Genomic DNA, 16,391 nt, shown 5'->3' with positions numbered 1-16,391 from the left:
ATAGCGCTCTCTACTTGTCAAAAGAAAACCGAATCTAGAACTATTCCTTTTCTTTCTCTAAAATATCATACTAAACATTTTCAAATATCTAGCAATAATTTAATGGAAATAATATAAAAATAATTTAATGGGCAATAATTTAATGGTGTTTATTTTTTGCGTGTTTCGCAATGTGAAGTTGTAACATACATATATATGTTAATTTACAAAACGATATTAATCGAATAATATAACTGAGGATTAAGTGCTCGTTTGCAAGTGTATTTAAACAAGTTCTACGCTGTACCTCCAGCAATCTGAGAAGATTCGACGAAGTGTGTTTCGCTTCTGGAGCGCTCCAAAGTGTCAAATCGAAATCCGGCGCGACTCGGTGCGCCATGACACTTCGACAACGGCAACGGCGCGCGCGGCCGGCCGCGGCGCGAGCGCGGGGCCGGAGATGTGGCAGCGTCGCGTTGGCCGCGGCGGCGGCGCACCAGTGGGACGGACTGGTTGACAGACAGCTTCGCGTTCTTCCGCTACGGTGATGTGTCGTCGTTCACCGCTGTGCTACCGTGCCGTCGCGCCGTGCCGTGCCAGCTCGCCGATTAATACGGAGTACGGTCGCGCGTCAGCGGCGGCGGCGACGACGACGACGACGACGACGACGACGACGACGACGACGACGACGACAACGACGACCGGCGTCGACGACGACGACAACGACGGTGGCGCGTGCCGCGATTAATAAACGGGCAGTGTGTGGTGCTGTGGGGGAAGGGACGATGACGGCCGGGGGGATAATTTGGGTGGCGACTTGAGGAGGGCAGAAATGTTGAAATTCGGCAGCAAGAGCGACGTGACGGTGGTGCATCGCGCCACTATTCGACTGTTCGACGACAACGAAATCATCTACTGCGACTTTCAGGTGAGAAACGCCGCGCCGCTCAGCTCCGTTCCGCTTCGCGTCGCGCCGCGGATATATCCGCGCGCGAGCGCGACTTTTCTCGCTACCCCTTGTGCAGCGGGTTTTTCTCTCTATTTCTCTCTCTCTCACTCGCCTGCGCGCTGTCATTCACAAGTATCTCGGCATCGAACGGAAGATCCGCGAGCTGTTTATCATTTTAATCTGTATAAGTACTCCGACTTTTTGCCCTTTCAACGATAAATACCTGCAGGATGACACTCGCCGAAACAAGGACGTTGTGAAAAGATGCTAAAGCAATTTCGTGCGCGATATTTCGCCCGTGCGATTGCAATTGTCGAAGATTTCGACAGACTGTTTGTTAATTCTATACAAACTGTCCCACTTCTCGCGTATTCTTTCTCAATTACAGATTCCTCAATACGGAGCTTTCCTAGCGAACATCTCTTCTCTCGAGAGAAGAGATGTTCGAATCTTTAGCGCCGTATATTTTTGCATAATTAAATTTTTCATTGAAATTCTACACAATTAGTTAAATGTAGTTTTCATTTGACTTTCTCGAGTTTCATAAGAAAGCTTTCTTTTTCAATTCCTCATAACGCAAAAAAGAGCGCTCCTTCAATATTTCTTCGAAGAGAAATTCAAACTGAGGAGAATGTTATTAAAAAATAATATGTATAAAATAGGACATGCTTTCAAATACATGACATAGATTCAATAAATACGCAATTTGCTATAAGTAGTTTCTTTCGACAAAATTATTCCTGCAAATATACTACTCTTTCTTATATTAAGTTTATTTAGTGATAAATTGAATGAAGCAATTTTTTTCTCTCTCGTGTCCACAAAACGACAAGGTTTTCGGCATGACGGATGGCACATTAATGAAATATTGATGAATTCAGATTATTATATAATCGATAGTATCGCTTTATATTTCGTCGTGCTGTAGCATTGAATTAATGGCCGTTACTAATTATTAAAGCCGGCATTAAGAGCATGCTTTGAATGTATCGTATTCCTTTTTTTTCACACTTTTATGTGAAAGAAAAAAAAGAGCAGAAGGAAAGAGAAGGGAAAATATGATACGCGTATTCCTTCTTTTCTGAGATGATGATATCACGACGATTACCGCATCGTTCGACGCGACATGACGAAATCTCGTAGAAATCTCGGAGATTTACGATACGCGAAAGAAAAAATAAGACGCGAAATATCATTTTTATTAAATTATGTTCACGCACGAATATCTCATGCGAATTTTGTCATGATGACTTGCATTATCTCTGCACCTCCATTTGTCTGCTTTTTATGGTCGTTTAAACGTATTCATGTTGTTTTTACGTCCTATAATCACTGACACACACATTTATTGAAACTTAATCCTTTTCCCATTATTGATAACATTCACGTCGAGATGTCGTCCGATTTTTTTTCCGCTCCGCATCCGCTCCACGTGTCATTCTCATCGCGATACTCCCGTTCGTGATTGGGATTGAGTACCGCTGGACGCGGGGACGGGGGGGAGGGGGAGGGGTCGAAACCGTGACTCCGTATCGCGTCCGATGGATCCCTTTGACGTTCAGTCGCAGCGACGGCACCCACTGCTTGGATCGATTCCAGAAAAGCATCTGTGTACACGGTCTATACCCTGTCAAAAATGCTCTCGATGCTGCGGAGTCCACCCTAATAGCTCGACGTTCCGCGCGCGAGGCAAGATGACGTACGTAAAAGTCCTTTAATTCGATTTTCAACACATTTTTATTAACTAAATTCGTAAATTTTCGCCCTGTTTTCGTGCGCGATAGACGGAGCTTTGAAATCTGATAATTCTATCGATCTACCGTATAACATTATACGTGTCTCACGAACAATCACTGAGTTTAAGTAAGTCTTCGCGGTCTGCGGTTATGCAAGTAGTTACGGAATATTCTCCGATAGATTAATATCATTCCCAACATTTCGCGCCGCTATTTGTACATTGTAACATTTATTACCTCTCCTCCTCCAGCCTCCTCCTCGTCCTCCTCCTCCTTCTAATTATAAACCGCAGAGTTACCGCGCATCGAATTTCATCGAAATCCCTATAGGCAAGTCTCGAAAGCCAGAGATACAGATCTGCCCTCCCCCCTTCATCCCTCCGCGTTCGCATGAATATTCTCTTCTGGGACTCACCCGGGGATTATCGCGAGTCATCCCGGGATATTCGGAAATAGAGTCGCGCGCGCGAGTCGGTCGGGCGATGTCGATCGGCTCGTTTCTCTTCATTAGGCGCGCGGCGGTGCCGCGCGCTCTTTGCGGGTGCGGAAAACAGGGGATGCGTGTTTCAACGGTACGTCACATCGTGGACATTACGGGACGGGATAATTGGCAGGCGGCCAAATCGAAACAAAACGGTAAAAGGGGATGGGAGAGCCATCGGTTCGGATTTAAGCTTCGAACGGACGCGCGATTGGACAGAGAGAGGGTTGGCTATTGCGCGCATTAAAAGCCAATAAAATCGGGGGTTTTTGTTGACTATTGACACACAGCCATTGTTTTAGGCGCAAAGCCGCTGCCGCTGTAGTATTTTTAAACATTACACATTTCCACTGATTCGTTTGTCAAGGTTTTATCAACGGCCAGAACGAGAAATAATTCGAATATTCGCACTCTCTTTGCGAAGAGTATCCGTACAGAAATTGATTGATATGATCGTGAAGAGAGCATTTCTATACGATCATTTTTTTTTTTTTTTTTTACGAAAATTGATCTTTTACAAGAATAAAATTTCTCTATGTTTTATGTAGAATTTGATCCAAAAATGGAAATATCTGCAACAATAAATTCAACGAGAAGCGCATGATCTCCCATGTACCCATTATAACGTTATGCGATAGTTGCAGCTTGCCAAAAATAAAGCTGAAAATGTTTGATTAAGTTTCTGTCGCGTGATACATTTCTTTTCTTTTTTCGTCCTTTTTTTTTAATCTCGCATATTTATCTCTCATTTCCATTGTTTACGAGTGTAACGAAATATCTCAAGGTAAAGTCGCTACGCTGACCGATACCGAATATAGGTTTAATCGAAAGATGGCGATGAACTTGCAATTTTTCAGAGAGCTGAAACTCACCCTTTATCGTGACTTCTTTGCGGCACATTCGACGGAAGATGTATATACCCCTATATATATAATCCGATTTGCGGGTGAGTTCTAGGCCATTATATTATTTGTTCTCGCTGTATTAGCGCGGTCCATTTGGCACGGTGCTCGCGCTGATAGCCGTAAATTACGGCGGACGACGTCATTTCACGCCTAAAAGTATAGCCTTAAAAAGCCTCCGTCGACATTATGCACGCCCGCCTCGTCGCGTTCAATCTCGCCCTCGAAATAAAGCTCGATAATAATCCTTAACCTTCTTCAAACGGCAACAATGCGGTCCGTGCCAAATTAAATGTCGGCATGGATCGTAAATAAGGGCGGGGAATTGTCTCGCGGAGCTGCCGCGCCGAGATGAAAGTTCGTAGATTAGCGGGACAATTTTGGGAAAGCTCCATATTTCGGACTTATTTAGAAGTGCAGCTTCGCGAGATCCACGTCACAAACGATCTCGAGTCTTATCTACAATATATGCTACTTTTGCGCGAAATTCCGTCTCAGAAAATTAAAACTATACGCTGATACTTTATTATAGCGGCAACAATAGCGTATAACAGGATATGAGATTCCATTCGAGGTAATTTATTGTTTTTAATTTTACACCGTCACGACGAGACACTGTATACGTATCCTCGCTTTTGCGCAACGTTATATAATCAGATTCGATTCGTAGAATCAAATTTGATTCGTGGAATAAACGTTTCTTCATACGCAGCGCAATAATCCTGTTTATTCCGTGCAATTCGTCAATTTTATTTCGGCATCTCGAAGTTAGGATGGTTCCGCAATAGTCGATCCCTCGCGGTCGGGATTGGGACACTCGCGAAGTACGAAGTTCATATACAGATCTCCTTTCGCAAACAACAATGTCTATAAGAGAGCCGCCGTGTCTGGAGGTACAGGGTCACTAGGCTGCTAGAATCAATGATAGCCGTTCTCCTATACCTCTTACTACTCCCTGTCGACGTGGCGGAGACACTTAAATTATTACCGATAAATGCAAATTCCCCGGCAATGATGTCGCACAATTGTTGATCGACTTTGTACTTTATTAGAAACTCGTATAACTATAATGTAAAGGCTTTTACAGGTTTACTGTTTCTCTTAATGCAATAAAAAGTAGACCTTTACACATTGAACGGTACTCAAACAAGAAGAGGTAATTAAATTGAAAGAAAGCGAAAATTAATTTAAGGGATACCCGATCTGATTAACGGCGAGCAACCGAGAAGCAAATTTTTAATTAAATAAGCGAAATATACTGAGAGCCGAAATTTTCACAGTAACGCTACAAACTTAATTATGCAGCGAGAACGAGAATAACAGCTTTCGACATGTACATCTATAATTCATTACGCTCATCGTTCACTCTTTTGCCGTATTTATGCGATAGACACACGAACTATAAAGTTAAGCTCGCGGAAAGTTTACGTATAGCTCGGATTAGCTTTGCGAAGAATTTAAAGTATGCCTCCCGCTCTCTCACGACCAAAGCTTAAGGTACGCTCCTCGTGCAGCAGAAATTGCGCATTGAAACTTGAACTTTACTTCGTTGCGCCTCGAGCGTGCTCAAGAAAACGCTTATTTATTACGTATGTACGTATATTGACTTTTATTTATCGTGCTCCTTCCATTTTTACGGGACGAGCTAAACGACGATTTCCATGAGGATCGATAAAAGTTTCCTGCGAAATTTTTTTTTGTACGAGCTCGGCGATCTCCGGGGATGCAAGGTCAACAAGGTCGACAGTCCCCGCTCCGTCGCGGCAGCGTTTTCATAAATACATTAAATTTCACCGATATATACATATCGTAATATAATTAAATAAATAACCTGGAAACAGTAAGTGCTTGGGCACTCCTTGATATCGATTATCTCGTTCCTTGACACCGTTTGTATATATTTCCGGCCAATGTATGCAAATCCTCCTTAATTAAATTAGATCTATATACTTCATTTGTATGCGCACATTCACGCGGCCCGTATTCCGTATTAATTATGTTTCGCGCTTATTTATTATTCATATAGCTTTAATTTATCGTTTAACTACCCATATTGCTTCGCCGTAAATCAGTTAATATCTAGATAACGAGGTTGAGAGATCCTTTCTCATCGCTTCGCAATGCGAAGTGCTTCAACGTCAAGAGCGCGCCTCGCATTTACCTCGAGAGACTTAATTGATATAACTTAATGCCGTGACCGGAATTGAATATTACGGAATTGAACTGTACTCGCGCTTATCTACCTCCTTGACATTGTTGTACCAGTATGACTGCGTATAAGAATTGATAAAAATAAAGGTTAGAAGTCACTCGAGATCTCATGAGGTCCGTGCCGTGCTGAAATCTGATGGCTGACTCATTTGATCTTGAACTACTGCATGCGCGAGGTTATTAGAAAGACCGATTCTACTTACGCTAGCGATTTATATTTCAAAGCCATTAACAATAAGACGTGGGCTCTGCTTAGAAAAATGCTAACTTTGTACATCTGACTGACAAACACTTTAATCATGATAATGCCAACTTTTAGTTATGTTAATGTTCAACTTTTAGCTCGGGGCATCTCTGCCACCTTTCGTTCCTGCTTCCCGTCAATGAACCCACGCGAAAAATATATAACGTTCAAATTTCAATTTGCCTCTTTTCTGTGAAATCGTGGCTGCAAATAGTTTCTTCATTATCCAACTTTTTAAGCAAATAAAAGAGAATGACTTACGTAATAAAATTTTAAAAATACCAAACTTTTAATGAAAAACCGCTTTTGTATTTTTGAAAATAGCGATTGAAAAATAATTTTATTAAATAATATTTTAACGTAACTCTTATTGCTTTGTAGAAATATTTTTTTTATATCTCACAATATCTCGTCAAATTTATCGTATATATAGTTTCTGTATTTTACGCTCGAAATTTGTCGCTTATTGTAGCGTAATTCTTCCGGTAATCTCTATAGTGATTACAGTACTTATTTCGTATCATCATTCCGGATTCAAGCCGAGTGTACAAGCATTACCGACTTATACAGCTTTGCCGAGGTACTGCCGCATCGCGCGCGGCAGCATGTTGTACGCGTCGCCGTCAATCTTGAGTGAGTAAATAACTCGCAAGGGACTGCCGGCGCGAGAGAAAGAGAGAGAGAGAGAGAGAGAGAGAGAGAGAGAGATTACGCTCCTATTAATATACAATAATGCTAACACATCCGTCCGTTGTACGTACATTCTCAGTAGTTCCGCGAAACGTCGGAAGCTCTTGTGTGTAAGAGAGCTTCAGACGGAGAGAACCTCGCGCACTTTTCGGACATGCACGTGGCCCTTGACACTTGACACATACGGTGAGGACTGTTAAAAAACACACTCGACCTGTCCGGGAGCGAGGATGACTGCAGGCGCGCAAACGACCGCGCGGCGGCGGCCGCGGCGTCTTCGTCTTCATGAAAAACTTCCCGTGTGGCAGCCCCTCGTTCTCGTACTTTGGACGTATTTTATTTATGACTTGTAGTAACGGGCGTAGTAACGGGCCGGTAGTAGTCCGCCGCAAGCCGTCGTGAATGTTATACCCGTGAAATATTCAATTTGATTCTCGCGATACGAGAGTTATTTCGGGACGTGACATTTCGGCGCCGCGCCTCGTACGGGGAGGATGGATAGTCCATTCAACAGCGAAGCTCGCGAAGAGAAATTTGCATTTGCAAAAATATAGAGTGCCCGGGATGCCGCGGATTCGCCGTTCAATCATGCCGCATGCGCGGTCGCTCTGTATACATTGCGGCGTCGTCATTCGGAATTCCAATGGATAAATCGGACAACTGTGAGAAAATAAACTGCAAAAAATAAATTGTAAGAAACATATGTTTTTATCTAATGCTAATAACTGCACGTGTTAACGACGTTAATAATAACTTTGTGCTTGGTCATAATGGCAGAATGATCGAGACATTTGCTCTCAGTGGTTCTCCGAATGCATCGCGTGTCCGGTATGAGAATTTGTATTCTAGGTACAACTGGAACACAAATTTCTCTTATTAAATATAAAAAAAACATGCATTCCAAGAGTTATTCGAAATAAATTTCAATTACTTTGACGTTAATCGTACACGGTAATCTCAATAAGTCTGTTATAACAGTGTGTGTGTGGGTTTCTCTTTCGAAACAGAACACGATGCTTCCTATAAAGTATAAATTACGCAAATGATGCTTACATCTCAAATCTTGCATATAGCTTACGTAAAGACGAAACACTAACATTTTATTCTCCGTAGTTGGTTTTTCTTTCGTCCGTGACCTCGCATCGGATAATATTTATCTCCTGATTACGGGGCTATTATGCTTAATAATTGCAGCGATTTCGTTCGTCCGATCGCAGTTTTTATTGCGAGAGATCACGATTGAGTCGTTTTTTTTTATTTTTTTTTTTTTATTTTTTTTTACGTAATCTACATACACAACACGTGTCGAAAACCATACCGGCTTATATTTTTCTTGCGACATATCAACCGTGCCATCGTATTAACGCTTCAAGTTATTTACACATCATATTTTCAAAGTTGTTTTGTTCTAGTCGTATTTTTCTGTTTCAATACGTCAACGAAAAGTACTGGCATTAACGATCCTTCACTAAAAAGTTTTGGGGTTTTTAATCAGTTTTTCGGAGTAACATCTATATCGGATTTATGAATATTACGAAAAACAAAATGTGGGATTTACAAGGAATTGATATGTTCGAAAGAGATTAGATCGTTAAAAGTGAAGATAACGATTTAAAATTGATGGTTTACGATCCCGGAAAGCATTCCGTGTGACTTGGCTGCGAAAGTCGCGTTAGAGCACGTGTATTCTATATCCCGCCGCTTCCGCGAGATAGGAAAGTGGCAGTATGTCGCAAAGGCGTTGAGATCGCTGATTCATAGCTCGCACTTTCGTATAGCATTGTGTAGCAACTGCAAGGTGTTTTATTTATCATAGTACGGAAAAGACATTACTTATTTGTCGTGGACTGCGATAAAGAACGGCGCTCGAAATTAGTATTGTTCACGCGGTGCGTGCATGCGTGATGCACTTCGAATGTACATACATATATGTATATAACTTTAGCACGTAAGAGTCGTGCATGCTCGCGCGGATATGAAACGCATGTAGCGTTTCAGATACTCGGATACGAAAACGGGAGATTTCCATGCAGCCGGAACTCGGCTGTCTTTTATCGGACTCGCAGTGTTTCACGCGCCGTACGCGCCACGTTGTTTTCCTCCGTGCAGGAATTGCGATGGAGAGAAGTAACGTTGATTCGCATAACGATTAGAAAACCATGAGATGAAACGGCTTTTTTTTATCTTATGGAAAATTTCCGTTTCAGAATTACGGGAAGTCGCTTGTGAAAAAAATTTATTCACACCTCTTGCGTTTCCTGCGCGATATGTTAAAATTATATGATATCTCTCGGTTACATAATTTTGCCGTTCCAATATTGATATTGGAAATCGTTATTTATATGAAGGGGGAGAAAGAGAGAGAGAGAGAGAGAAAAGAGAGAAGACTACTAAAGTATTAGGTATACAAGTTTCTTTAAGTGTAAGGCCACCTCCGCTAGCAATACGCCATTCCTTTTGTTGGTCCCTAGCGTTTTCCTTTTTCATATGTGAAAAAGAAAGCAGCGAAAACGAGGTAAACATTCGCGACCTAATTGCGTCTGATGGCGGTTTTTTTTTCTCTGTTGCAGCCACAAGAGAAAGGACGATATATTCTCGAATATGTGTGCAAGCAGCTCAACATTTTGGAGATGGATTACTTCGGGCTTCGCTACGTCGATAAAGAAAGGGAAAGGGTAAGTGTAATGTTTATTAAACGATGAATTTTTGAGGAAACGCGGCTCCCTGCAGGACTTCAGATTTCTTGCGATATCTTATCTCGGCTCGGGATATTTTGCGCGTACCAAAGTCAAGGTCGAACGTGTACTTTTCGCTACACAAAGTATATAATTATCGCTTGTTTTTCTCTTTATTAAGTGGTGTTACCCCCAGCGAGTGACGGTCGACGCGTTTGCGGAAGACGGAAAGATCTCTGTCACGCAATTAAATTCGCTTTACTAACACCTGGAACGGCATGGCGTGCGCGCGATTGTATATATACGCTCCATCGTAATCGTTATTCTTAGGTCATCGGTGTAATTCCGGAGGACTTAAAAATAGGCGTGCCTTGAAATACCAACGATTCACCGTGGTGCACCACGTTGTACCTCGCTCACGAACACGCGTTAACGGGTTAATCATTTATTCCGCTCCTCTCCACACCCGTGTAATATTCCAAATTAAAAACTTACGCGGTTAAATTTTTATTTCCGAGACGACACGTTAGTTGGATTTAATCGTGAAAATGACGCAACCGTCGTCGATTATCTCTCCGCCGTATAGTAGTAATTGCCGCGACAAATTTCACTTCGTCGGGATAAAAGGAAGAAAAAAAGATTTGTTATCGATCTCGAAATAATATTTATATCGTACAGCGGTGCGTTTCAACGCATCGATCGCCGCGATTCCAGGGCCAGAGGGTACAAATCTAATTTACCTTATAAACGTTCGATCGTCACGAAGACCTACAAACAGGCTGTAAATGTGTATTTAAATGAACGTATACATACCACATTTTTTTCGCGATTACACCTATCGTATAGCGATACACATTTTCACGTTGAAATTATTAACGATCGAAATTGAGCAAAAAAAGCATGATAGATTTGATATTTCGCATAAAGGTTATACACACGTTGTACATTCTACAGTCATTATTTTTAACAAAAGTCGATATTTATACAAAAACAGTGAGTATATCATTAAGTCGTAATTCAATTAAGCAAAGCTTGAGAATTTTTTCACGTTCGCTTGCTTTTTCGTTTCTAAAGAACTAGTTTACTTTAAACGAAACGTGCACTTTTACTTAAATCCAAATGGGACGAGCGCGCTGGAAAAAGCGCATCAATCCTAATTTCGGTCGCGGAAGATTTAATTCAGAATGAAAATCGTATTAATTCTAACACAGATCCGAGGGATTAAAATTATCTCTTACGGGATAGTAATTTTGCATTCTATCGTATTTAAAGTGATATTTTCCAATTTTCTTCCATGAGAAATTATCGTTTCGCGAAACTGTATAGTCGTTAAAATACACGAAATAAAACCCGGGGGAACGTGCGCGAAGCCCTGCATAATTTTAGCGGAATTATTTTTGTTCCTCGCTCTTTTTTTCCTTCTATAGCAGAAGACATACGGCCTCGCGATCCCGGTATAAAACAGCATCCCGCCGAGTTCTGGTCTTCCCGTTAAGGCCCGGTGAAATCAATATTGTCCGTCCGGACATCCGCAAACGTTCCATCGTCGTCTACCTTAAAATTTAACGCACTCTATCCTCAGGCGCTCCGCTCGCGCTATTCTCTCTATCTCTCGGCTCCGCAATTCCGCAATTCGTGCCGTGCGGGAGCGGGAATATCTTTTTTGAAATAGAAAATGCAAACGATCTTTCGTCGCGCACTTTGCGCAGTGCGACAGTTTTTAGAGTTTGCACTTGTACTCGATAAGCGCGGCAATGAACCCGCCCGCGGATAAGAGAGATACGCGTTACCTACAAATCCCCCGAGGATGATAAATTGTATATCGTACGTCATATCGATTGTTACTACCCTGAGCGGCGTCTGCAGCCTCGAGACCTATCTGGTCGTTTTTTAAAGGTGGCCATTGTAACGAGGGGACTTAAAGAGATATACGGTGTACTCTGTAGAGCTATTCGCTTTATCCTCTCTCGAGTGGATCCACCGAGCGGTTTGGAGCGATCTGGAAATTGCTCTCCCTCGGTGCAACTGATCCTTGATCCGATGTATTATAGATTCCTAAAACTCATCGCGGTAAATCTCCACTAATGTGGAAACACGTGACATGGTCGACGATAGTGACGCGGTCGCACGACTATATCTTTCGCGGAAGCAGACTAATTCGCCGGTACGGTGTAGCACCGCGTACAGTTTACGCATTTGCGTTAAAGCACAGCCCCAACGTGATGGTCACACTTTAATATCTTCATCGGTCTCGTTGAAACGGCATTAGAACGCAGAACAGATGCGCGACCTCGTCGGCGTATAATTTCCAACCAACGGCAAATATCCCGTCATACGTATGTACGAGCGAGCGTATAGCTTGTTATACGATAGTATCATTACAGACTCTTACGACGAAAATTTTACGGCGAGCATTTATGTCTCGCATTTCTGTTTCTCATTTTTCCGCGGGGTAGTTACGCGAATTGGGTAGCCTTCGCTATATCCGACACGCGCTATCTCGGAGAAAAGGCGGACGGAGAACGAGATATACCGTTCGAAGTATCATAAATTTATATTACGAATATAAATATGATACTTAAATATTAGAATAGGTACTTGTTGAGCTACAGCTGATATAAACTAGCGGCAATAAATAAATATTAAGAATTTTAGTAGTCGCACGTGACGCGTTATCACCTTACGTATCTATACAGCTTGTTCATGTTACATATATGTTATATATTCGAATATTTTTTTATTTTGCAGCATTGGCTGGACCTAGCGAAAACGGCGATCAAGCAGGTGAAAGGTTGGTATCATTTGCAATTTAACAAACGTTATCTTTGATTTGTGAACGTACGATGCGGATTTCTAAGTAAAATTGAATTACCACACGGAGAGAATTTTACTTTAAAGTTTATCCTGAAAATCATATTAATCGTAGGACAGCATAGTATTTCGACGAATTTTATGTGATTTTCACTACTTTTTTAAATATATACTACAACAAATTTATTGTCTACTGCACAGTAAAATTCGTCGAAATACTACGTTGTCCCACGATTAACGATTTTCAGCGTAAATTTTAAAATGTGCATTATGTGTGTGCAATATATGTCATCTTTTGACAAGGAAGTTTTGAAAAAACTGTTTCTCTGTTCATTCGATTTTGTTTTCGAGGAGGTGCATACCGTGCATTCTCCCGCGAAGGCGCGCTCAAATTACAACAGCCGCGCTCGTAACGCCGGTAACGTCGCGTAACGCGAGGCAATTAACGACAAGCAACGGATGTAGCCTGTAATCCGAAACACACAAATCGGCGTCGGGCAAACGTCTTATTATGCCCGGGGTTCCCGTTCTACCGCGGAAACACTATACCTGCACTGTGTGTCGCGAAGGCGTTACAGTCGATCGGCCTGCTTATAATGACGTCGCGCGTGGAGGGAACGCAGGTATCACCGGAACAGCTGTGACCGAGGCGAGGGTCGATCGTCGTCGAGGCCCGACGACTTTTCCCTCCCGCGCCCCGATTACGTCGGTCGATGTAGCATGAAAGTTTCAAGCAGTCGCGACCCGCTGGCCTATTCTCGTAAACTTGAACGGACTTCGGCGGTAGACCTGTCCGAAAGCGTTAGGATAGGTTTTTTTCCCCCTCCTGGGAAGAGTCCTCCCGGATTTTCTCCTGGAAAATTCCGCCGATCGCGCAATCCGAGCCAAGGAGGATTGAATGTCGCACGGTGGGAATTAGAAAAATATATGCTCTCGCGCCCGAAGGAGCGCCGAAGGAGCGACCGAAGTTTTTCCTTTGCGCTGAAATTAAATAAACTCGAAGGGCTGGCTTCGGACTAACAATAAGATATTTCTGGATCGCGATTGAGCGTCTTTGCCGCTTTGATCGTACCTGTTGATCTTAATGCTCGCAGAACTGATAGTATTATAACGTATGATTAACATTTGCATCGTATAAACGCACTTGTAAATTTATATAAAGCGCGCGCGACGTGCAAAGTCGAAACTGATTAAACATTATATGGTAATCCGATGTACTTGATATTCGTATGCTTTGCGGAAGGTCGACGCATAGAGACAGCTCGCGAGTGTCTTGTGTCTGTCGAAGGCAACGAGCCGTAATGATATACCGTATCGAATGGGATCACGACCTCGCATTTGCGGAGGCGGCAACGTTATGTTATCGCCGAGTGTAGAGCCCTCCCGTTTTTTTTTTTGCGATACGTTCGTAAGTGTATATTTGCGCCAGCTGTGTGTTCCTCTCATTTGTATAAAATAAATATCCGCCGAGACCGCCGCGGGGGTGTGTACACGCTCGAAACGTTCTTCCGCGGGGTATATACGTGACAGGACAATCACGAATCCATGATACGAAATGAGAACTTATAAATGTCGCATTTCCACATGCGAAAACCATTAGACGGCTAACACCGCCACCGCCCGTCCGCTCCGGTTTTTGTCTCCGTTGAAGTGTTTTTATACGCGTGGAATACCAGCAAATGCCATTTCCTTTGGTATCGCGTGTATCGATTGCCGTTCCAAGAAGAGAGAAAGAGAGAGAGAGAGAGAGAGAGAGAGAGAGAGAAGATCGATATATATTATATACACATCGCTCTGACACGGGACTGGTTATTAAGAATTATTAAGAATGCTGTCGGCGGGGAATTATCTCAAAATTTACATCGCGCAATTATATTTAATAACATTAAAACCGATCGCGTCATTATGTAATAAATATACAATGATTATGTAACGAGGGAGATGTAACGAGGCTCTTGTGAGCGCGGGAATTTTGCAAGGAAGCTACAAAAAAACACGTGTAGATACGACAATAGCGATATTTATTCTGTTAACTTATAGTCATATTAAATACTTATGCTGTTAATGTTTTTATATATACTGTAATTTGTACACATTCGTGTATTTATGACGAGCTTGTGTGGAAGGGATGAATATGCAATATTTTGCATGCTCGTGTTAAAATTCAACGAATTTAATTGCACGACCGAGATTATACAAGATATACATTTCGGATTAAGCGCGAGTGATATTAGATATATCGAGAAATTTATCGGCTGTCAGATCGCGCGAGCGTCTCCCGCTAAAAGTACACACCAGGGTCGTGAGCGAAAGATGCTAGTTCGCTGAAACACATCCGACCTTTCACTATGTTCCAGACATGCACGAGATTTTGCTGTGCTTTCGCGTGAAATTCTACCCGCCCGATCCTCTGCGGCTAAAGGAGGAGATCACCAGGTATCAAGTGTACCAGCAGCTCAAAAGGGACCTGCTTTACGGACGTTTGTGTTGCAGCCCCGGCGAGGCAGCGCTTCTAGTCGCTTGCATCGTGCAAAGTAAGTTTGTCCAGCTCGGCATCCTTCGTTGATTTTCCATCTTCGAAATTTTACATCACAATTGTGCCTCAACTCTTGACAAAGGCAAAGCGCAACGAAGCGCAAAGACTCATCTGGCCGCCCGTGTCTTAAGCTTTACGCCAGGATGCTTACCGTCTTCCGTAAATGAAAAAGAGAGATCGTTGAATTTATTTCTATCGTGTATCTATCATTTTTTTTTAATTTAAAATTATTTTCCATGCATTTAAATCTTACTTTTTATTAATCAAAAATATTTATAAAGAAATTATGTTCATTTAACGAAAATTTTAATTTCTTTCTCGAAAAGTAGCCGAATTAAATAATTATAAGCTGGCGGATAATAAACGATTATACGGTATTATTATAATGATTAGTATGATTTCATATTTAATATTGGATTTGTGAACAATGAGCACACAGTGCATGACGTTTGCAGCCACAGTACCCGTAGTTTCAGCTTCACTCCGTTTCACGCGTCCGTACGGTCAATTTATTCCTTTATCTCGACTTCGGGAATCCCATAATTCAGGATTTCCTTTCCAGTGACCTATCACGGTCATCGTGTATCACCCACCCCCTCCCGTTGATCGTCGCCCATCGATCGTACAACACCGTTTCCGTAAAATGTACGAGCGTGTGGCTTTCCGTTTGTTTTCTCTGAAGTTTATTTAAAAAAAGAAAAAGCAAATTTTCAGTTAATATCTCGAATCTGTCAGTGTCACTCGTGAAATACGATTAAGCCTATTACTTAGTGAACAATTGAATAATGGACGCCGTTCAAATACAGATTAATCAATTTTGCTGCTAAATTGAATAGTGTGTCGAGTCGCGTATTCAATCCTAATAAAATTGTAATCGATGGCATCTTTAATACGGCATTCGTATACACGTTGTTAAATTTAGTTCCTCCGTGCTTTAACGAGAAATGTAACCTATCTATTTACGGAATTTCAGACCGTGATCGAAGTTAGTCTGGAAAGTAACCTTCCGGAGTCGGTGTCCTCTTATATAAGTACGAGGCTCAACCTTTTGTTTGTCTTGCGATCTCGTTATCGAAAAGTACGTAACGGAGGGCAATCAATGACCCGCCACTTTCCATCGTAAGCCGATCGTGACTCTTTGTATTAAAACTTCGGTCGTCGACCATCAATTCTTAGA

At 42.1% G+C, this 16,391-nt stretch overlaps 1 protein-coding gene across 3 annotated transcripts in view; it reads left to right on the top strand.

Annotated features, from left to right (window-relative positions):
• The first annotated feature begins 676 nt into the window (after positions 1-676).
• Positions 677-16,391, top strand: part of LOC105462639 (FERM domain-containing protein 5) — a 32,738-nt gene continuing 17,023 nt past the window's right edge. For all 3 annotated transcript variants that reach the window (XM_011709364.1, XM_011709365.1, XM_011709363.1), the window contains exons 1-4: positions 677-907; positions 9,763-9,867; positions 12,616-12,658; positions 15,036-15,212. In XM_011709364.1, coding sequence (XP_011707666.1) covers positions 812-907; positions 9,763-9,867; positions 12,616-12,658; positions 15,036-15,212 — 421 coding nt within the window. In that variant the 5' untranslated portion in view covers positions 677-811. The remainder of the gene's footprint in view (positions 908-9,762; positions 9,868-12,615; positions 12,659-15,035; positions 15,213-16,391) is intronic.

The sequence above is a fragment of the Wasmannia auropunctata genome, unplaced genomic scaffold, assembly GCF_000956235.1.
Source record: "Wasmannia auropunctata unplaced genomic scaffold, wasmannia.A_1.0 LD336095.1, whole genome shotgun sequence".
Classification (NCBI taxonomy): domain Eukaryota; kingdom Metazoa; phylum Arthropoda; class Insecta; order Hymenoptera; family Formicidae; genus Wasmannia; species Wasmannia auropunctata.
This window is presented reverse-complemented; position numbering and strand designations above follow the sequence as displayed.